Source organism: Myripristis murdjan, chromosome 19, assembly GCF_902150065.1.
Source record: "Myripristis murdjan chromosome 19, fMyrMur1.1, whole genome shotgun sequence".
Classification (NCBI taxonomy): domain Eukaryota; kingdom Metazoa; phylum Chordata; class Actinopteri; order Holocentriformes; family Holocentridae; genus Myripristis; species Myripristis murdjan.
This window is the reverse complement of record NC_043998.1, coordinates 17,968,190-17,986,052: the sequence shown is the minus strand read 5'-3', so window position 1 is coordinate 17,986,052 and position 17,863 is coordinate 17,968,190. Positions and strand designations below refer to the sequence as shown.

General features: G+C 45.5%; 1 protein-coding gene across 8 annotated transcripts in view; it reads left to right on the top strand.

Moving 5' to 3' along the window:
• The window catches only part of myocd (myocardin), a 96,192-nt gene that overhangs the window by 58,488 nt on the left and 19,841 nt on the right, over positions 1 to 17,863 (top strand). Inside the window, exon 1 of one of the 8 annotated variants that reach the window (XM_030077201.1) lies at positions 15,336 to 15,551. The exons of the other annotated variants lie outside the window; for them this stretch is intronic. Within the exon in view, the coding sequence (XP_029933061.1) occupies positions 15,497 to 15,551 (55 nt within the window). The 5' untranslated portion in view covers positions 15,336 to 15,496. Of the gene's footprint in view, positions 1 to 15,335; positions 15,552 to 17,863 lie in introns of those variants that run through there. 8 annotated transcript variants of the gene reach the window in all.

Below are 17,863 nucleotides of genomic sequence, written 5' to 3'. Positions count from 1 at the left end.
TCAGTATGGGGGCTTGTTTGAGCAGAGTGTTCTTCTCCTTTCTCCTAGAGACCTTGACAGAGCTCGCTAAGCAGCGGCGCTGTGCATTTCAACTCAATTTTGTCAGAGCCAAAACTTCAACAGGTGTTGGAAATTAAAAGAAAAAAAAAAAAGAAGAGATAGAAGAAGAAAAAACTTTCCTCAAGCATAAGCTGTTTTGTTTTCTGTATCTGGCCAACTTGAAGAGATGATGTACAGCTGAGCACTGAGTATCACATGATGTGTTGACATGTTAGCAAGCCAGATTTTCAAAATAATACATCACATTTTCAGGTTACTAGCCCACTGGTCAACTCCCCTAATGAGTAATGAGAGGACAGACACCAACATTATTCATGCATGCCACATAGATCATTAGCTCTGGGCAACAGTTTAGGACACATTGTGCTGAGGAAGCCCTGTCAGGGACTGGCAACCTGTCCAGGGTGTTTCCCTGGCTTCTGCCCAGTGCATGCTGGGATTGGTTCCAACTCCCTGCTACCCTGATTAGGAGTGAGCAGGTATGGGAAATGGATGGATGGAGGGATGGATGGATGTGTTGAGCTATACTGGACGGCCAGTTAGTCTGGGAATCGAGAATCAGTTCCAGTTTAGTCTTGTATCCTAACTGCCCAATTGAATAGATTGGATAAAGCACTGGAATAATGAGACCTCATTTCAGCCATTAAGCTCGCTGAACGGCGCATGCCTCTCAAGCAGCTGCAAAACAAACTTGTTCCTTTCGCTGTGCTGTCAATCAAAAGTTATGACGTATTTTGAAGCCGGGGTATGGGCATACTTACTTTGTGGACCATAACATTTCTCCAAACTTCTCGTGCAGCATAATCCGTGTGTCTTTAAGCCAGATGATTGTATTGTGGGTCCAACACTTCAGAATTTACCCCGTAATCTCCAAGATGTTCTGCTCTTGTTCTGCACCTCACACACAGTCACACCAGTAGGTAAGACGTGTGAACTTAGCGCTTTACATAATGCCCATGCATACATACAAAGGCATATAGGCTATACAGAAATAAAAGCATTTACAATACATTTACATAATAAAAGGCAATAAAATTTAATTAAAGTAGGAATCTCTGCATTCTCTCAAGTAAGACATTATGTTAAATGTGTTTTAGCTGTTTTGAAATGTAATTCTGCGACATGCTTCAATTTATATATAGAGATTAAGATTACTCACAGTATTGGGTACTACAGTGTTAGCATTGAGTTTACTCTGGCTCGCTGTGGTTTATGAAGTACTGAATAGTGAACATGAGCACCAGAGCAAATGATCTGCTAGGGGATCAATGCATCAGTGATGTTGGTGTCAGTGTTCCTACCACTTAAATGGGATAGTCTCAACATTTTAGTGTAATCATTTGAAGCACTGGGAATGAAACTCTCCAGCCTAGCAGTCCCAGAATGAGTGCCTTGTGACTTGGCAAGCAAAATATCAGCTAGTTTCCCTTGCTGCTCCAGCTACAAGAGGCTCTAATCAACCAGTGAAACATGGGGATCAAAACTCGTCGGACCACGTGAATAAAGGGACCATGATAATTCTGACTCACCATGTGATAAAGTGATTTACTGTGAGGTAAAGTGAGTCTCGCTGTTGCGGTTGATAAGCCCCACTGTGCAGTGCTTAGCCCCTGACCTTTGCCCTCCTCTAGACATGTTCCTCATTAAAGTGTAGAGCACAGAATTCATCCAATGTTGCCTCTGAATGTCTTCTGAATGCTGCCTATCCCAAAGGCCAAGTATAACATGGCACACAGGGTCATATTTTTAAAGGTTTCAGCTGACATACCAGAAGCTATGGGAATCAGCTACAGCAAAAACAACAGAATACCAACTTTATATTGAGAACACGCTCGAGCCAATGCTATGGAGATCCTATCAGGATCAAGTATGTGTTGTTCATTAATCTGTAATTAACGCTCAAGACACTAATCTGGTTTTATCATGTCTCTGTTTATGTACCTTGTCCATCACCTTCAGTACACCTGCTTGGAAATTTCATTAAAGTGAAGAAGAGCTAGAAGAAATAGCAGGCTTTTGATCCCGGGTTTGCCTCGCCCGGTGCAGATGCCTGTCTAACAATACTGTAAGTAGTGCGCTACTTGGCTTTACTGTGATCCAGAAGGAGAGGCTAAACAGATCAGTGCAACCAAGTAGGCAAGAACAGGATTACTATACAGAAAAAATAAATTTGTACTTCTTTTCAAAATATTTGCTTTATACACATATGGCATTTTGTGGAAATTAAAACACTTTCTGTAGCTAATAATGTTTGAATAGTGTGGCACATCAAAAAAAAAAGGTGCGGATAGTTGAGCTTATTAGGTCCTTTTCACGAGGGTTGTGCTAGCTTGCCAAAACTTTGGTTTCAGGGACAGAGAATCTCTCTCCATTGGTATTGTCGCAGAGGGCTCCATTTCTTTGGATATTCTTTGGACATTATACAGATGCAGGTCCAGGGCAAAAAGGCTTTTAAATTTTCTGCTCCGTCTACCTGGAATGATGTGCAGAAGGACTTGAAATTGACACATCTTATATCTCTGGGGGAATTCAAGACAGTTATAAAAGACAGGGAAATGAGCTCAATAGGATCGTGTGATCGCTTTATGTGATTGTATTTTATTTGTGTCTTGTGTGTAACCATTCTGCTTTTGTGCTGCTGTCTTGGCCAGGTCACTCTTGGAAAAGAGATTTTAAATCTCAATGAGTTTTTTTTTTTTTTTTTACCTGGTTAAATAAAGAGATAAATTATTATTATTATTATTATTATTATTCCTTCAGCTAACACATCTAACAGTGTAACTGGTGTTTACTTACACATACCTGACTCAATGCAGTGGTCAGCATAATGTTAGTTCAGTGTGTTTGTGTCTGTCTGTCATTTCCTGGTTATGGTACTTCTCCTAGGTCAGTTGTCCTCCATTTTAACTGTAGGCCTGATTAGCTTTACACAGGTAGTTCTGCTAAGTTTATTACCTCATATTGTAAATCTAACACTCGTGGCACATTTACCATGACGTTCCCAGGGCGTCAAGTACCACAGCTTGATACCAACGCCAAAGGCACCCTCCAGTGTCACTAAGAGTTCCTGTGTCCAGTGTGTGTTCCAGTGTCCAGTGCACCTTGAATAAGATGTTTTTTTTCCCCAAACCTAACCTTTTTCTAACTTTAACCACGTGGTTTTTATGCCTACCCCTAACCTTTCCCCAACCTTAACCAAGTGGTTTTTTTTATTTCTAAACTTAAACCTTTCCCTAATCTTAACCAAATGTTGTTTTTTTTTATTTATACATTTAACTTTTCCCTAACCTTAACCAAAACCTAACCTAAACCTAACACTGATGCGTGATAAAGCAACAAAGTCCAATGCATCTCGGCATGACGCTGAAGGGTACCTTTGGCACTGGTGTCAGAAGCGAATGGTTACCAAGCTGCGGTAGTTGATGACCTGGGAATGAGAATGTTTTGACCATGACGTAATCATCTAAGACAATTTGAACTTTCTCCATGTGCGGCCCTCCATTACACATTTAGGTCAATGAATTACCCTTCATAAATCTGTCTTTCAAAATTGCCAGTTTTGTGTGTGGTAGATACAAGAGGTTGTTCATCTCACCAACAGGTTCAACCAACCCCTCGCTCCCCTAGTCATGTCCTGACCATATTTAACATTCACAACTTCCTCAGTTGAATCTAGCTGTTTCAATTACACATAGTCTTGATTGCTTTTGATACAGATTAATCACATAATCTTTTACATCATCAGCACACCTGTCCAGTACCTTTTAACCAGTCCTTGTTCCTCTTCTGTGTTAAAGGATTACCTGGTCAGGTATTAAGGCCTTTACTTCCACTGCCTCTGCCGATTTGTCTCCTGTCTTCCTGGTATGTGACTTGTGGCTGTTGTGCCCTCTGACCTGTTGTGTCTGAGCCAACAGCAGACCTCTCCAGAGAATTTCAGGCAGCCATCCCCACAGGCCATGAGTGTTCCCGTCTCTGACAGACAGGAATGATAAGAGTCGCCAGGCAGCACGTTCCCAATCACTATCCAGCCAAACCTACAGTACAATACAAGGTCGTGCACAAAACAGCTCAGTGTGCTCCGTTTTCCTTTGTGTGCCATATTGATTTTATCTGTCATTTTTGTATGTGCTACAATCTCTAGTAGAGCGTCTTGTGAATTACTGTGGTTTTGTGGTGATGCGTAAGAAAAAATATCATCAATTTGCATTGTCACTCTTCTAGATTTTCATCACGGCTCATTATTAAAAAATAGACCAATGCAACAAGCTTCAATTTTCCCACACAAGGGAGGAGGTGAAAACACTCAGAGGCCGTCACAGAAAGAAAACAAGATCCCCGCTATCTGTTTCGCTAATGGCATGATTACCGAAACAGACACATTGACAGAGATAACACCACTGACCTGTCTGTAGAATCCAGTTTCTCCAATTTGCTGTCTTCCACCTCCTTGTCTGACAAGTCATGTTGCTGTCTGGTTTTGAGAGTTGTTTATCTGACAAATTGCACGTTTGGATATGTCGGGAAGCCGAAACATTTCCGAGCCGTCACTCAAACTGATGAACAGTTGCGGCCATGAGGAGGGCGTTAACAGTGGACAGTTTGCAAGCCCGTGTGAAGTATGCAGAGAGCGAGAGTTCTCCTTGTCAACACAGTGGAGAGGTGTTTTCCCATCACAGGGAGATGGAGAACTTTTCTGATGGCGATTTGTGTACATATTTGTGAGCATGTTTTTATAGATGTGGATGAATCTGGGCATCTGTTTCTATCCAGTGGAGCTTCTTCAGATAACCTGCCACGATATCATCAGTGGACTCATCACAGTGTTTTTCCATTTACATCTAGCTCACAATCTTAATCTGAGTGCAATCATGTGAAAAGCTTCAGTTCCTGGATCACCAATAAGGGGGCAAAGGTCAGAGCCTGAGCGCCTTCATCAATATTCCTGAGATCATACAAGGGTCATGTCAGAGCTTGGAAATGAAATCAAAGAAGAGATAAGGGGACAGAGAAAGGCCTTTTTTTTCCCAAGGGCAAGGAAGATAACTAAAAAGGAAAAATCATTCAGTAGGTTGATGTGTTGAAGTTGATTTGATATCTCTCGCCAAGATAAGTTTTCAGGCAGAAAATTCAACGGTTTCTAGATGACAATCAAGACGTGATTCTGTCAGTTTTCTCAAATCTTCCACGTGAAAGTTCAGCTGACTTCTGCCTCAATTAAAAAAAAAAACAAGGCTGTACCCTTCCATTACATGATGGGCAGATGAATCACAGCTCGAGACCAATCCATAGTCCCCCAGCCTGGTTTCATTGTCCGGGACAAGAATCACTTGGGCCAGTCTTTCAGCATCAGGCATCATTTCTCTGCGGCCTGAGGACTCAGCGGGGTTGTCTCCAGCCTTCTTTTCTCCCATTTACTCTGCTTCCCTCCCCCTCATCACCCCCCCCTACGTCCTCCTGGCTCGCGTGGAGCCTGTGAGTCGTTCAGCCTGTGATCATGGCGCTGGTCCACGACTCAGCGGACAGGCAGCCAATGACATCATCCTTCACCGTGGATGTGGTGGTGGGGAGGGGGGGCAGAAAGTGACACCTCTGGTCGCTGTGACACACCATCTATCTCACCCGTGAAGTCTCGCGCTGTGAGTCACATCTAATTGTGGTTGAGGGAACATGTGTAGATGTGTGTTGTCTGCTTGTAATCCAGAGATTTGTGCCCTGTCTCTGTGTTTTATTGTCTGTTACAATTGTACTAAAATATTGGACTCGTTTTGATAAGCCAAGAGGCGAATTAGGACTGTGTTGAACGCAGCACGGGGAACGTTACACGAATACGGTTCCTGCCTTTTATCAGACCTAATCTATACCTTATGTTTTGAAGTAAAAATACTCCCTAAAAACAGAGCTCTTATAAATAGAATTCCTTTAGCTGTTCTTGCTGTTCCGAACATTAATCCTTCATTCTCTACATGAGCATGTATATCCAAAAGCGAGAAACAAAGGAGCCAGCGCTCTCATCTCTAATCTGTGTGACATTTAAAATAATTTGTAACGGAGCTACTGTCATTTTAATGGAGCTACTCCATAGACGGTGCTCCAGTCCGACTTTATGGACACCATGACCGTACACAGGGTGATTATTCAGGGTTATGGTTGCATTTTATGCTTCAAAGCTGTCCGCGCTGAGATGAAGTCAAGCTCACTTGGGTGTAAAAACTCAAACAAAATTGGATCACACAAAGTCGGCTAATGGAGGGCCCTCAGGAAGGTCTGCTCACAATCTACAGTGGTGGAAATACGTTTTCGGACACCCCATGCATTTGTGAAATATTGCATTAACAAATCACTCTTAGGTCTTCAAGTGCAATTTCTTTTAGTACAGTCACAGCCAAAATACTAAACAAATCCTTGATTGGTTCCATAAAAATACATAAGAAATTTTGAGTATTGGGTCGTTTTGGTACCAGTGATGAAGGTCGTTCTTTTTATTAAAAGACACAATTTTTGTTGCCAAGCTTGGTGTCTATATAAAGCCAGCACATCTGAAAGTTCTTCAGACACAAAAATGGCTAAAACAAGGAACCTAACGCAGGAAACACGCCTGAAGATAAAGATTAAACTGTCAAGAATTTAGTTTTGTTAGTTTTTCTTGTAAACAATAAACAAAAAAAATATAATTTGTAGCTATTTGTTTGTGTCTGTCTAATGCAGCCACACCTTTTGAAACACAAAAAAGATTTTTCCACAAATATTTCATGATAATATTTGAGATTGTAAGATTGTGTAAAATTTTAAGGGTGTCCGAAAACTTTTTTCCACCGTATGTTGCTTCAATGGGTCTTCCCTAGATATGTTCACAAACTTTGATCGCAATAACTTTTGTTCTAGGGTACAGTGTCCCCTCCCTGGAATCCCTGGCCTTCAATGTAGACCACCCTCTACACACATACACTACACACACACATATATACACGCTAGGCTGCCTCCTGGGCATGAATATTGACATAAACCAATGAGGTAAGGGCAACAGTTTCTCCATGGTTCACAATCCTGTTATATGAGTCAACAGCATCAGCTTTGGTTTATCTAATTACCTTCAATCAAGACAGCGTCTACAGGCTTCCAAAACCACCTTGGCCGGAGAAGTGTGCTGGGGTTAACACACACAGACTCGGAGATAAGAAAAAACACATCAGGACACACACACACGTAGCCCCTTTCAGAACCCTAGAACAACATTTGATCAGGACCCACTGAGCGTCCCTGGGGTGTTAAAAGCAAGCACGACCTTGTAGCTGCTGGTGCCCCTTTGTTGTTTCAGCTTTCAGAATCAGGCTAGAGAGAAAGAAAGAAAGGTTTGTCCGACCAAATTACCTATCACAGGAAAAATAATAAGAAGGCAACGTACCGAATCAATCGGTCAGCGTGACGATAACATAATTTCTTACTGACAAGGCGAATAAGTCAAGCCTCTCAACGTCCTGCGGAGTGGAGATAGCACATGTTGCTGTGTGTTTGGTTTGAACACAGAATGGCAGAAAATGTCACTCCTGATGAATGCTCTGCGGTGCAGATAACACTTACTCCCCCTTTGGGCGAGCATGCGCACACAGATGACACATGTGCACGCATGCAGTTTGTGATGGAAGGAGCGCACACACACGCACACACAAAAGAGTCCCAGTGCTATAAATAAGTCTTTGGTCCTGAGGGGTCAAGTGGAGTCCAGCCCAGCAGATACCAGTGCTGTGCCCGGGGATCAGTCTGTGGCCCGTGGCAACCCCTGTGTCTGCTCTCTGTCTGTCAGCCGCCTTAAACGCTGCGCTCGGATCAGATTACGCCATGGTGGAACTTAAGCGAAACCGTTTTTATATAGGAATGCTGATCTGACCTCGTATCAGCGTCTGGAGCGGCTACGCGAGTTTTGCTCTATCTCTGTCCAATAGACGTCACACGCTGTGCCGTAGCGGTGCAGAGGAGTGGGAGGGGGCGGGGGGATTGGGGAGGGCCGTTAGGTCATACCAACAAAAACATGGCTTTGGTCTGTCCTCATTGAGAGAAAGAATGTGCTGGCTGACAGGCCATTTCAACCAGGCCGTTTGGAAGTGTTGGACTGGGTCGGGAGACCCAGAAAGCCAAATATTTGCACTATTGGGTATCCATCCTTTCTCTATATTCTCAATCAACTATTGATGCTGCGGTAGGGCTGAATCACCACCACTCTGACCCATGTTAAAGTCGTGTGAACTTTCTCCTGCACAGCGTTATTTTTTCTCCTAAGTGCTGCTCTACTCCCTAATGAGACATTGGGAAAATGTGTTCTCTGCATGCTTGAAAATACCTTCAGTGGAGCATTGCTTTTGATGCATTTCAGCTACCAGCATCCAGTTTGGCTTAATATCTTCAAGCAAGACCTGCTACTTTATACGATTGAGATGCAGATCTAGTTTGCTCGTTTCAAGAGGGAACAAATTTCCATGTTGGAAAATGTTGAAGCAGCACTGCTGTAGGTTGACAGAGCCGATCATCTCTGAACCACCTTCTGCAGCAAAACCAGACTCGTGGCATGCCACATCTTTATCCATACTGTTTGTCCTGGAATCAACTAAAATTGAGCTTTTCTATTTCAATTTCACTAATTTTTATTTAATCGGTTTCTCTTTATAACTCAGTCAGGCTAGATGAAAGACATTTGTTTGGCATCGGTGACTGTTCCTCTTGATGTGCCTTTCATCTAGCCCTGTTAGTCACGGACACACACATTAACAACAACAAAGTGGACTTTGAGTTATTAAATTTCTGATAGTGAAGTTTTGGGAATACCACATAAAGCCAGCCCATAGCCCTTGGTAATAGCCAGGAGTTAGAGTTAAGCTGTGGTGATGTGCAGGCCCTTCTTTTGGCTGCTTCATGCTGAAGCCTCACAGGCATGTCCCCCAACCCCCCCTCCACCCCCACCCCGCTCCTGCTCACCCTCCTGTGGCGGCCGGCCAGCGCCTGCAGACAAGAGCGGAGGCAAAGTCAATTGCCGAAATCTAAACAACCACAAAAGACACAAAACAATATCTCCCTCTGTGTCTTTGCTTTTTTATATGATGCAGAGATAATCTGCCTCTCTCTCTCTCTCTCTCTCTCTCTGTCTCTCTCTCTCTCGTTTTCTTTTGCACCCTTGTTGTGTTTTGGGATTCCACTCAGATTGGTTGCAGCCAGGCACCAAGAGCGTCGTCGCCTCTCAAACACGTTGACATTTACAGCCCTGGCGGCAGACGTGCTCCGCTCTGGATCCACGGGGCCGCGGAGGCTGAGCAGGGAGAGCAGAGCAAAGGTGACCGAGCTGCAGAAAGAGGAGAGCAGTGAGAAACTCGGTGTCTAGCCGCACAGCAGATAAAAGATGGACAGGGAGAGCGAAGGAGCGACGTAAGAGGAGACAGGAGGAGAGGCCGCTGGCTTCGGCTCGTCTCTCTGTCACTTCTGGTTTGGGTTTCGCTCCCCTGGAACTTCTTCATTAGAAACCACAGCTCAGAGGCAGAGGGGAAACGTTGAACCTGACTCCACGTCTGGCTCCATCCATGTCTCATTCTGTCTTTCCCACCCTCCTTCACCTCTTCTTTTCCTCTCTCTCTCTGCGTATTCCTGGCTCAAATTCTCCCGCACGCTTACTCTTACAACAGCACATCCTCGCTGCCTTCTCTCTCCCGCCTGTTTCACTCTTTACATTTCATTTCAGTCATTATACTTGCCTTCCACGGCCTCCCCCCTCCCCTTCTCTTCCCCCTCTTTGTTTTCAGCTGGCCGGCTTGTGTGTCGTGAGAAACCCCTTAAGTTTCCATGATAAGGCTGATTGGGCCCTGATAAAAGACTGAATCACGCTCAAATCTGTCTCTGTTGACTAATCCAGCTTCCATCATCCCGCCTCATATCGCCCTGGTCGACTTCCTAAATTTTTAAATGAAAAATGACACTTAAACAAAACATAGCCTCAAATTCACTTTAACGTCTATGCAAAATACATCAAGGAAGCAGGAAACTTCGACTGTTTCAGGCAAGTCGAAAGTCCCACGGCGACGCGGCCTCTCGCCACAGCCCGGTGACTTCCCCTGCAATGAACTAACAATTTAAAGGGATGGTACATGAAAATGTGCAGTTTTTTATTAAAATGTTAGAAGTAGACCTTGTCATGAAACTGTAAGAATCTTTTCTATGCAGAGATCTGTTGTCGCCTTTTTTCTGGGGATTAAAAGTTACTCTCGCATGTACGAGTGGAGTGATCCAATCAGAACACGAGCTCAGGTTTTATTCCTACAGTCTTATTATTAGTTATTGTTATTATTATTATTAGTCTCTTATTCCTTATTTAGGATGGTTCGGTACAAAGTTAGCGCTGCCAAAATAGTAACCAGACTTCTCCCAAGAGCCGACAAGTTTCTCTTTTTGTTGTCCTTTTTTTATTTTTTGTATTTATATATGGAAAACGTACACACACATATATATATATATATATATTATATATTTTTTTTGTTGTATACTTGTTTGAAAATAAAAATTCTTCATTCATTCATTCAAGTTCAGCAGGAATCTGTCCATGATCAGCGGTTGAGTGTCAGCTGAGTGTTTGTTGTTGTTCGGTCGACACACAGATGCTATCTTATGGCGTCATCTCACGGCGCACTCTCCTCTCAATAATCGCAAAACAAAACTAATGGAATCAGGCATAAATTCGAATTTTCTTTTGCGCATTTTGACAAAATTCGCTCAAAAATTTCGATATATTTGGACGGAAACCCAGCTACTGACTGTTCGCTTATTAGCTCAGCACGCTGATATCAGAGGACAAGAAGAGCGGAGGGCAAAGATTTCCCTCGAATACGGAGCTTTAGCGGGCGATGGTGTCGGTCATGGACTTTGCCGCTTCACGTCAGCGACTACCAGCCTCCAAAATGTACGTTTTTAGCACGCGAGCTCGACAGCAGTGTTCGCTAGGAAAACATTTGCTGGCAACAAGTGGCATCATTAGCGTTACTCAGTCCTGCTGGAATGAATCGCAGCCCCCAAAACTCACTTTCATTACAGTCAGTGACCATGGAGAACTCTCACATCTCGATGGATGATGAAGATGGAAGTCAGGATGAATGCTCAATAATGAAATCCCTGTTTTGACCATGCCTGTGGGCAGCAGTGTTTACCTGGCCGGTGTGGCTCTCAGTGTGCCGAGCAGAGGACATTAAAGCGCTGCTATCTGAGGCCGAGAAGCACCACGGCACTCAGACTGATACGACGCAGCTGCTGCCTCTGGGGCCATGGAGGCTGCTGCTGCGTCTGCCCCTCGACAAACACTGACACACACACACACACACACACATGCACACGCACACACACTAGTGCCCTCCTAGACCCCCCCGCCCATATCCTGTGCACTCCTGACCTGACAAACTCATCTCCTGTCGTCAAGCAAACTCTGTTACTCACTCTCCATCAACCCTCCTTCTATCTCCCGTCCTCCTCCTCCTCTTCTTCCACTGCACAAACACACACACACACACACACACACACACACATCTCCCTACCCGCTCTCCAACCCTGCAAGTACCTCTGCTGTCCTTATTCTCTCTCCTCCTCCTCCTCCTCTCTGCGTTCCTTCAGACAATGCTTGGTTTGCCCTTTGGAAGGACTGCCTGTCACCGACAAAATCAAATATCACAATATCTTTGCATGAATGACTCGGCGTGCATATTGCGACGATATTTTAGGGTTGACTTGTCGCATAAGATACACACACAAAACATCTACAGCAGTCGGATGTAGGGTAGGTATGAGTCCGTGCTCCTCAGGATAGTTTCCGTGATGTACAGTTCATGTGTCCTCCTGTAAACCTCCTCATATGACACTCTCTCAAGCAAATGGCCGAGGGACAGCTGGATTCCGCGGATGCCTCACGAGTGGAAATATTTCAAACCCGCGCAACACGTGACACTTCCTATCAGCGGCTACGGCATCCACATTCTCATGATTCATTATTTGGAGAAACACATTCCGACGCTGTTGTCGGAATCGAGAAGCGATTTCATGTAAAACTCCTGATTTTTTTTTTTTTTTTTTTTTTTTTGTGCTCCTCACATCTGCGGTGTCTAAAACACAAGAAATCACGTAAACACTAACAGTAGTCATTTTTTGATCGAGATGTCTGTGCAGACGGCCAATAAACACGTGTTGCGCTCCGAGTGCGCGGTATGGAATGTCTTTAGCATGGCCTGCTATGCAGCGCCTGTGACTTATTATGTAAGAGTTGCAGTGTTTTGACAAATGAATCGCACAACGGGGTCATGACACTCGGCTACAAATCACTATTTAGACATAACGGACTCCACCTTATAGAAAGAACAGTCTCACATACGGTATAATACACAAACCATACACTCCAATCTGTCTCTTTGGTATACGATTCCCTTCTTGCTGTCTCTGCCTCTCTTTTTGCATGTCTCTCTCTATTTCTATCACACACACACACACACATACACACATGCATGTAAGGCTCCAGACAGTTCAGATGAGACTTGTCACGTCCGTTGACATGGGGCCCAATTAAAGGGGAGGATTAAGCCAGGACTGGGTGACCTCCCCAGGAATCTCTCGGAGATGCTGTGTGTACACTGTCAAATCCTCTGACAGACCTTCCCTTTAAGCACTTTCACCTGCTAATTAAGACGCCAGGGACTGTTTTTTGTGTGTTTTTGCACATGTGTGTGTGTGTGTGTGCATGTGCGCATTCAGGCACGTTTGCAAGACAAATGTACCCCGAGAACGCCGGCGATAGATTTGCGGTCCGAGAAGTTCCTGTGTAAATATTTGACTTCAGCATTGTATGGGTTTTGGAGTCCGCTCCAGCACACGTCAACACAGAGGCTAGCGGCAAAAAAAAAAAAAAAAAAAGATACCGACTGCGGTTTATTACGTTAAATTATTGTATGTTTTGGTGTGTGCATCTCACTGGTGTGTGTAGGCTCCTCGGCAACTAAAGCCAAGCAGTGTTTATGGTCTGAGGAGATTAAAATGGATAGCGGCGAGGCAGGAGCAGTGAGCTGTTACCGGGCAAAGCCTTCAATGACTGATTAGCGCTTTGTCGCCGCAGGTTTCCAGAATACCAAAATGAAGCCAGCCAGTGACTAGAGAAGTCTGTTTTAATTCCGTCTATTGTTGGGGGAAATTTCCAGGGAATTGTAGCCTACCTTTTGGACCCGAGGCTGTCGGTTTTGTGACAGGAAGGTGACGGGCCAGAAGACGTAGGTAGTTGCAGGACAGGGGGTTAAACGGGTTTGGGACAGATAAGACAAAGCTGAAATGTTAGAGGACAGGAAGCCAAATTGGTCCAGGGACACGTACCGTATTTCATCGCTCAGGCTCCTCGCATTCCCAGCTGTAGCCGGTGAAAGCCTCTAATCTGGTTTTAGTGGGGCAGCGGCCACCACCGACTTCGACACCTGCTGTACCCGCAGCCCAAAACACACCTCAGGGTACATCGATGATTCAACCACGATGTTCTTATTGTATCCGATTTAAGATGCAAGGCCGCCGCTTGTTGTTTTATGCACTGTATTTTTTTTGTCATTCTCTTGTGAATAAACTTGGATCAAAAACCAAGCCGAGGAGAAAACAACTGCCTCGACGCGTCCAGCTGACCGTTTGCGTTGACGGACGTTTAAGAGAGAGGAGCTGCAGTTGGCCAACGCCGCCCTCGGAGGAGATCAGGCGGCTCGCTTCAGCCGTGACAAATGTCTGGCTGGTATGCGGGAGCCGGAGGAAGGGATGCCACGTGGAGCACAGGCCGGAGAATCTGCCGCTGATAAGATAAGGCTCCCCGCTGCCTGGGTGACTGACTGGGCTTAACTGATCACCTCTCCTGTGCTGGCTGTGGCTGAACGGAGCTGTCTTTCAGGGCCATGCAGGTTGATTCTGCATGTTTAGTGTAATCTCTACAAGCGGTCGTATTTTCAGCCTTTTTGTCCTAGTTTCCATTCATTCCACTACGATATGAAAATCAACTTTTACAGACTTTCAAACTTTCTTCACACCAGTATTCCATCACCGTAATAAAGTCGTCCACGTTAGTTTCCTAAAAGCAGCAGCACTTTTGCTTTCTGATGACTTGAAATGATCAGTTCGGTGGTTTATGAATGTTGACGACTCTTGTTGGCCGCACAAGCAGAACATCATAAGATTTTAATTTGATGCTGTGAAATCGTTGGTACGGCAAATGGCAAACAACCATTTTCAGAAAAGCATTCCTTTAAGCTTTTTTTAATTCCCTATCCTCAATCAGTCGCACCAACATAACTGTAGTTACTATCCATTTTTTTTTACTATCCATTTTTACATCATAACGGTATGGGGGTGCCCCAGTAGCTCACCTGGTGTACCATGCAGCCTGGGTTTGAATCTGGCCCAGTCCCTCTGCTGCATGTAATCCCCTCTCTCTCTCCTGCCTTTCCTGTCTCTCTCTACTATCACCATCACCATCACATAAGGCAGAAATGCCAAAAAATACAACAAACAAACAAACAAACAAAAAGTTAACATAAGGACTGGTGAACAACATCCTTAGCTGTAAATTTGGAGGATATTGAATTTTTTCCCCAACTTATGTAAACTACTGTATGTTTTCTTGCTCTGGCATTGGCTTTTTCCACAAATCAACTTATTTGAAACTTCTATTTGTTGCCTTTAATTGCTGTATAACTTTACAACATCAACGTTTGACTTAACATCCCTGCCTTGCCTTCTGTCTGCCCCCTGGCTGCACTGGTGCTCCACTATCTCTCCCTCTATCCCTGTATCTTCACTGCGCTCTCCCTATCTATGTATCTTTCTAATGACAGTCAGCGGACAGATAGGCAGATATATTTACACTGGTGGCAGGGCAGGGGAGGAAGGAGTCATCAGCCGAGCCCCGTCCAGCCTCCAGCTCCGGGAAGGCGGGGGTGGAGCCAGAGGAAACCCTGGGTAGTTGGCCCCTCCCAGAGCAGGGCATATCTCTCTCTGCTGTCCCTGGCCCTGCTCAGAGCTCTCAGCTAGATGGGACCAAAGCCTCGCTGGCCCACCAGCTCATACACTCCCACAGCAGCCCCCGGGGGACAGAGCAGAGAAGAAGAGCAGGCAGGAAGAGAACAGCAGCAGACGGAGAGACAGGGAGCCTGTTGCTCGTGCACACACCGGCCCACAGAGACGCAAGAAACTCACTGTGTTGTTTCTTTTTTCTTTTTTTTCTTTTTTTGTTTTTTTCACACTAGTTTTTGCCACTTTTTCTCGCGCTGTTGATGAGGCAGGCTGGGCCGGCTCGATCTTATCTCAGTCCGGGGTCCAGAGAGGCGGCCGGGGGGCGTCGAAACGCGAGCGTGCGTGACTTTACTTTGCCCCGTTTGAACACTGGAACCGTACAGTAAGCAGCATGACTCTTCTGGGCTCTGAGCACTCCATACTCATACGAAGCAAGTTTAGATCAGGTAAGTCAAATGATGCTGCATTCACTTGTCATTGCATGTAAGGGCGTTTTTTTTTTTTTTTTTTTTTTAAGTGCATTCAGTACATGCCATGTTCCACTGAGACAGGCTTAAGTGGCATGCCATGGCAGCCGTTTGTCTGTCAGTGCTTGGCATTTATAGAGCATCACTTTTTCTCTTCCACCCCCCCCCCTGAGATCATCATCCTCGTGTGCATTATGTCATTCATGTGTCTTCAGCTGTGATTTGTGTTGACGCTCACAATGCGCGCCTCAGCAACACCCCACCGAGTGACAGGTGTGTGTAATTTACTACGGGGCATGTGATGGTGCGAGGAATACCAGAGGGAGGCGGGCGCAAGGCAAAAATCCCCCGTGCGCCGAGCAATAATGACGTGCCCTGTCACCGCGTGATGGATTCATGGCTGGGTGTGTGTGTGTGTGTGTGTGTGTGTTCTTTGATGTGAGCCTGTGCGCTCGTAAAGGCAGAACATGTGAGGGCGATGTCTCGGGCAGGTTGGTGCACTTGTTTTGCAGCAGCCGCCGCCGCTGGAAGAGCGTCTCACTTTGGGGCTCTGTACCAGCTGATAACGAGAGATTAGACAGTGGAACAGGGTCACGGGTTATCATAACACGGCTGAGATCGAGGCTGATGGTGTGTGTGTGTGTGTGTAAGTGTGTGTCTACCTGTGCATATCAAAGAGGGAGGAACGGAATGGACTACAGCACTGATTTAAACTCCTCTTAACACACAGCAGCTGTTGGGACTTTGTGTATCTCTCTCTCTCTCTCTCTCTCTCTCCCTCTCTCTCACACACACACACACACACACTTTCTTTCCCTCTTTCTCTTTTCCTCACACACTCTCTCTCTCTCTCATCCATCTTTAATTCCATCCCACTCTCTTTCTCTCTCTCTCTTTCTCTCTCTCACACACACACACTCTCTTTCTCCCCCTTCACAATCTCTAACATTGTTAACTTTGTTGGCCATGTTCTGGGAGCCAGTGCCTGTGTGCTGCTCTGTGTGTGTATATAGTCTGACCAACACTGCCACCTCCCTGAGGAAAATGTAACTGGTGGCGGCGATTGGAGCCCGTACCCTTCCCTTGGAAGCCCGATACCCCCATAACAAACTCCAAAAAGCAGCCGTCTCTCACACACAGTCAGATGAAACGGCTTCAATTCCTCTCTCGCAATCTCCACCGCGAGCGGTAATTGCTTTCCAGAAATGGGCGGGTAAATGATGCTTTTCCTTTGTGCGCGCTGTTTAGAGCACAGCGGCCGGGTGGGAAATGACCCCGGGTGCTCTGGGGAGGCAGAGAGGAGCCGCGTAGAAAAAAAAAAAAGCGGTGGGAGGCTTCGGTTGACGTGCACGGGAGGAGGTGGGGGGGGCGGCTCAGGTTCGCCCGTGTTGCCGTGACCCGTGCGCCGGAGCCGGGTAATACGGCGCAGATGTGGAGATAGCGTCTTCAATGGCGAAAAGGTCATCTCGCTGCACGGCTGCTTGATGTTGCAGTCGGCGGGATTAATACCGGGCGATGCAAGTTACAGCCGACATGATGGGCCGAGCGTATTTATAGGCGCATGAGTGAAATATCGTGCGTAAGCGAAGTAAAGCCGCCTCTAAATCTCTCTGTGATAACCGCCGATGACAGGGGGAGTCTCAGCCGATCTGGTTGTCGGAGATTTACCGTTTTCTTTAAGCTGCAGCGGCTTGAGTTACGCTCGGCTCGGCCCACGAACATACAAAAGTCTCTGTTGTTGTTCCTCGCGCCATGCTTGAGCTATACTATCAAAGCTATGGGAACTCCTGCGGCATGGTTTTAGCTACAAGGGATGATAAAGATCTCACTTAAGTGCTCCCTGTGGAACAGCCCCTGGTGTATGTGTGTGTGTGTGTGTGTGTGTGTGTGTGTGTTACCGACTGGTTCTCATGCAGATTTGATTAACAGCTCAAAGGGCTGTGGCCTGTGCTCTGAAGCCGAATGCCATTACGTAATTGCACGACAGAGGCGTCAAATACAAGTTAAACCAATACCGCGAGGTGTCAGCCACATGTTAAATGCTAAATCAGTGCCACACGCTGGTGTTCTCCTCGCAAAAGGCCTTTTTTTGTATCGGCTACTCCACCCAATCCAGGATTTACTGAAGCTAAAGATTCACCTTGGATCCTCAGAAGGTGGCGAGCGAGCTAGTTTGGAGTGTTACTTCGTCCAAGATCAGTTTTTTGGTCAGTGTAAAAACATGTTTTTTGGGTCTACATTGCTGTGTTTGTTGTGTGGATTGCATTTTTCAAACAAAATATGCCACAGCA